Genomic DNA, 3,791 nt, shown 5'->3' on the forward strand with positions numbered 1-3,791 from the left:
GGTAATTTAACGGGAGCTTCAATTGACGCAAAACGCCCTTCATGTTTTAATCACACGAAGTTTGGTCGTACGTTAGCCAAAATTAGAGAGCGGATACTGTAAATACAGTTTCTGCGTATTCTATGATCTTAACTCTGAGGTTACTCGGACAACGTGGCTGGTTGTCGAGCCGCTGACCGAGACATACCGCCCATACACGTCTTGTCTAAAGTGGATGATGATCGGAAATAAGCTTATTACGATATTGATTGAACTGGATCGATTTAAGGTAATTCATATAATTAAAGGGCGATAACTATCGAGTTTATCGAACTTGATCAATATACTATTCTCATAAACATTCTGACCAGGTCTGGTAATTATTGGACTTAGGCGTCTTATCAAGTCATTGATCGGACAATACCAATTTTAGGTCATTTCTATAATTAAAAGGCGATTATTCTCGGATGACTCAAGCGATATTGCTGTTTATCGAATGGTCCACGATCTTATGCTCAAATGCATTCTGACTAAATATGGTGATGATTAGACAAGGGCTTCTAAAGTTATTAATTGAACAAAATCGGGTTAAGGTAAGTTCTACAATTAAAGGGCGATAACTCTCGTGTGACTCAATCGATATGTCTGGTAATCAAAAAGATATGATGCCCATACACATACTGTACATCTGATCAACGCGTTCAAACATTACCAGAAAATTATATTGAGGCATAGTGTGTAAGTTTTTAAAAAAATATACCAACGGCAGACAACTCTGACGCTTTTAGATACATGATGGTAGGAGTACATGAATTTTTATATATTGTTGGTAAGGTTAACAACACTAAACAAATAATGTTTCATGTTTGGTATGTGTGTTGTTTACAATTTAACACGACTTATTGAAAGACCCTCGTATGTGTGCAAAACATGAACCAAGGCGACGCCGAAATTGCCTAGGGTGACTATAACAACATTTCTGATTTGATATCTAAGCGAAAATTTCAGGTAAAACATAATGTAACGAGAAGCCGTTCTCAAATAACATAATTTATTCACAAAAATAAACAACCGTCCAATTTAAAAGTCTAGTAAGTCTTGTGAGTCAAGTAAGGTTGCACTGGTATCTAGAAGCCCCCCATTATCCATTTCAGATACTTAGAGAGAATACTTTTAATTCCATATTCCAAGACGACCCGTTTTAAGGCATCCGGCCACGAGTGGAAGGCCTTGTCTGAAAATTATAAAAGAGGAAACATATTGAGGTTTAACTCAGTGAATTTATTGAAGAATTATGTCAATATTTTTTTTTATGTTAGTACTCGTAGACTTTTTTGACTATTTTTCTTTGACATGTTTTCGTTCATAATTGAACTTATGTACAAACTCTCATTATAATATGTCTACGACTAATGGAGCTGTGTATTGGTAATTGATCAAACTGTTTGTAGAACAAACTAGAATGGAGAACCATCATTTCTAGGTCACCAGCGCATTGTTATGTTTTGATAAGTTATCATATACCTGACTTGAAATAAAGAGTTTTGTATATTGTATCTTGTAAAATGAAAGTAACGTTACCACAGAAATAAATAATGACACGAAATATATACCACACAGTAGGATAGGCCGACCAAACTGTATGTGCTAGCTTGAACTTGTCTTATTTGCTTGACTCTTTGCAATTTTGTTTTTGTACATAGACGGGTTTTTGGTGCAAGACATGGTTCGTGTAGTTCCCCTTACCATAACCTGTTATCGTTGTATAGTTTTCAAGGATAATAGGTGGCAGATCTATTAACTAGATAGCTAGATAATTATCGCGAAACTTAAGTGGTTAACACGGAACAATTCGCGAACGCTATCTGGTAATCTCACGGCAGTAATATGCCACCGTACAATCGAATTACGTGAGACAAAACTGTGTTACCTTGTGATAAATTAGTTTTACACCGCAACATAATTTACATATATTGGTTAAACTAGGTAAGACTGTAAACAAAATAACGTTAACTCACCGTTTGAGCAACAAACACAATTCATCTGGTACTGAAAAGGAACAATAAGATTTCTTGAAATACTACGTAACTTAAAAAAATAAAAAAACTACGAAATGTGATTGTGATGTGTCGATCCCTAGACGTGCCTTTAGAAAAAACAATTATGAAATATAGTTTCACGTACAGGAACCGATATCTAGAATAATGTACAACTATCATGGTTTAATAAAATTTAAAACTAGTATTATTTATTTACCAACATATCCGGTTATTAAACTTATGATTCTACTTAATATAAACATATTTCAAACCTGGCTGTGCAGATGTTGTTTTCGTTAACTGCGGTTCTTTCGATTGTTGCGCTGACTCGGTGCTTCTTTCCGAAACTACTTTTAAGGCCATTGGTTGTTCCACAGCGATTGCGTCGATTCTCAAACTATTTTCATTTCCAAAAGTACTGTCGGTTTTATGCATAGCCATCTTCTCATTGTTTAAAGAGTTTGCAGAAGTGTTACTTATATTCATTTGTTTTGGCTCCAGCGTTTCACTCAAAAACATTATTGAATCAACATCACTTCTTGTAATGTCATCGACGGCATAGCTGTCATTGCCAACTTCAGTTTGATGTTTTGCCAAAGATGCCATTTGGTCATTACTGGCGTCAGTTTTTGCTTTTCCAGCCGATTCTATAACGTTTTCAAGTGCAGTTTTAAGGTTCAAATTCGGCTGATCCAGCTTGTGTTGACCTATATTGATATGTCTGCTGTTTATTTCAACACAAACACTTAATAATACTACGCACACATATTTCGTATTGAAACACATAATTTCCTCACAATATACCTTCAACTTGAACAATAAAAAACACACGTTTGTAAACACAAATCTACTGCAGCAAAACCACTATTCCTTTTCAAACTGTTACAATCTCAAAATATCTTATATCAATCTGCCAAGGACTACTTGTTTATTACATACTTTGAACCAAGTGTGATTCATTTTGGTAGGCTTCAGGGATTTTGTATCATCTGGTGTCCTACTCCTTAAAGCATTTGAAGGCGTTACTTTGTTTAAAGGCAAAGCATTAATCACTTGCTTTGACGCCCACGTAAAAATAGAGTGTAAATATATTTTATAGGGCAAGATGTTGCCAACATGAACATGTCGAAAACACTCGATCATTTTATGCACGTTACAGACACTTCAGGCAATAGGACAATTTTGATAGATGAATTCGGTGAGCAAGTCTTAGATGCGTCAATACGTTTTGCGGTTAATAGGAAATGAACAAACAGTACGTCTTAAATGTGTCGTGTGTTATATACCTAATGCTCATCTCGTTCTGTTCTCTTGAGTGAAGTTTGGTTTATTATAATATTTGGACACACATGAGCTCCGCTTTGTTGTTTTTTTTTTTATATTGTTTATGTATGACTTTTCTATTTTAAAGTGCTCATAATAAACTGTCGCATCGTCAATTAGCAATCCGCCTTCTTCTGTCCTATTAAACACATTTTGAGCGGGATTCTTTCGTTTTCATATTTTTCTACTGAAAATTAACAAGGCTTGGAATTAAAGGCAGACCAAGGTCTCAATTCAATATAACATATAAGGCAATATGCTTTTTGAATTTGCATTTTGTTTTGTTATTCTTAATTTATTTTACGCTTTTTGCGTTTGTCTCTCTCGGATTACCATTGCAGTATGAAATCAAGAAAACCTTGCGTTGATATAGTCAAACTGGAGACTTCAAAATATATGATTTTTAATTATTTGATTTAGGGTAATAAGGTACATAACTGTTTTATGCTT

General features: G+C 34.7%; 1 protein-coding gene across 1 annotated transcript; it reads right to left on the bottom strand.

The window, feature by feature from the left end:
- Window positions 1-1,010: 1,010 nt before the first annotated feature.
- Window positions 1,011-3,000, bottom strand: LOC128235331 (uncharacterized). Its single transcript, XM_052950144.1, has 3 exons — window positions 2,291-3,000; window positions 1,998-2,028; window positions 1,011-1,213 (listed from the first exon to the last, which is right to left on the bottom strand). The coding sequence occupies exons 1-3, from the start codon at window positions 2,802-2,804 to the stop codon at window positions 1,153-1,155; spliced, it is 606 nt and encodes a 201-aa protein (XP_052806104.1). The 5' UTR covers window positions 2,805-3,000; the 3' UTR covers window positions 1,011-1,152.
- Window positions 3,001-3,791: the final 791 nt, after the last annotated feature.

Source organism: Mya arenaria, chromosome 5 (genome assembly GCF_026914265.1).
Source record: "Mya arenaria isolate MELC-2E11 chromosome 5, ASM2691426v1".
In the NCBI taxonomy this organism is placed as follows: Eukaryota; Metazoa; Mollusca; class Bivalvia; order Myida; family Myidae; genus Mya; species Mya arenaria.

Bases quoted from the DNA above. Each gene is read 5' to 3' on its own strand.
- LOC128235331 (XM_052950144.1), bottom strand. From the start codon at position 2,804: ATGTGTTTCAATACGAAATATGTGTGCGTAGTATTATTAAGTGTTTGT. The intron at 2,029-2,290 runs GTTTGAAATATG...GTTCCTTTTCAG, and splicing joins AACAACATCTGCACAGCCAG to TACCAGATGAATTGTGTTTG. The intron at 1,214-1,997 runs GTGAGTTAACGT...TATAATTTTCAG, and splicing joins TTGTGTTTGTTGCTCAAACG to ACAAGGCCTTCCACTCGTGG.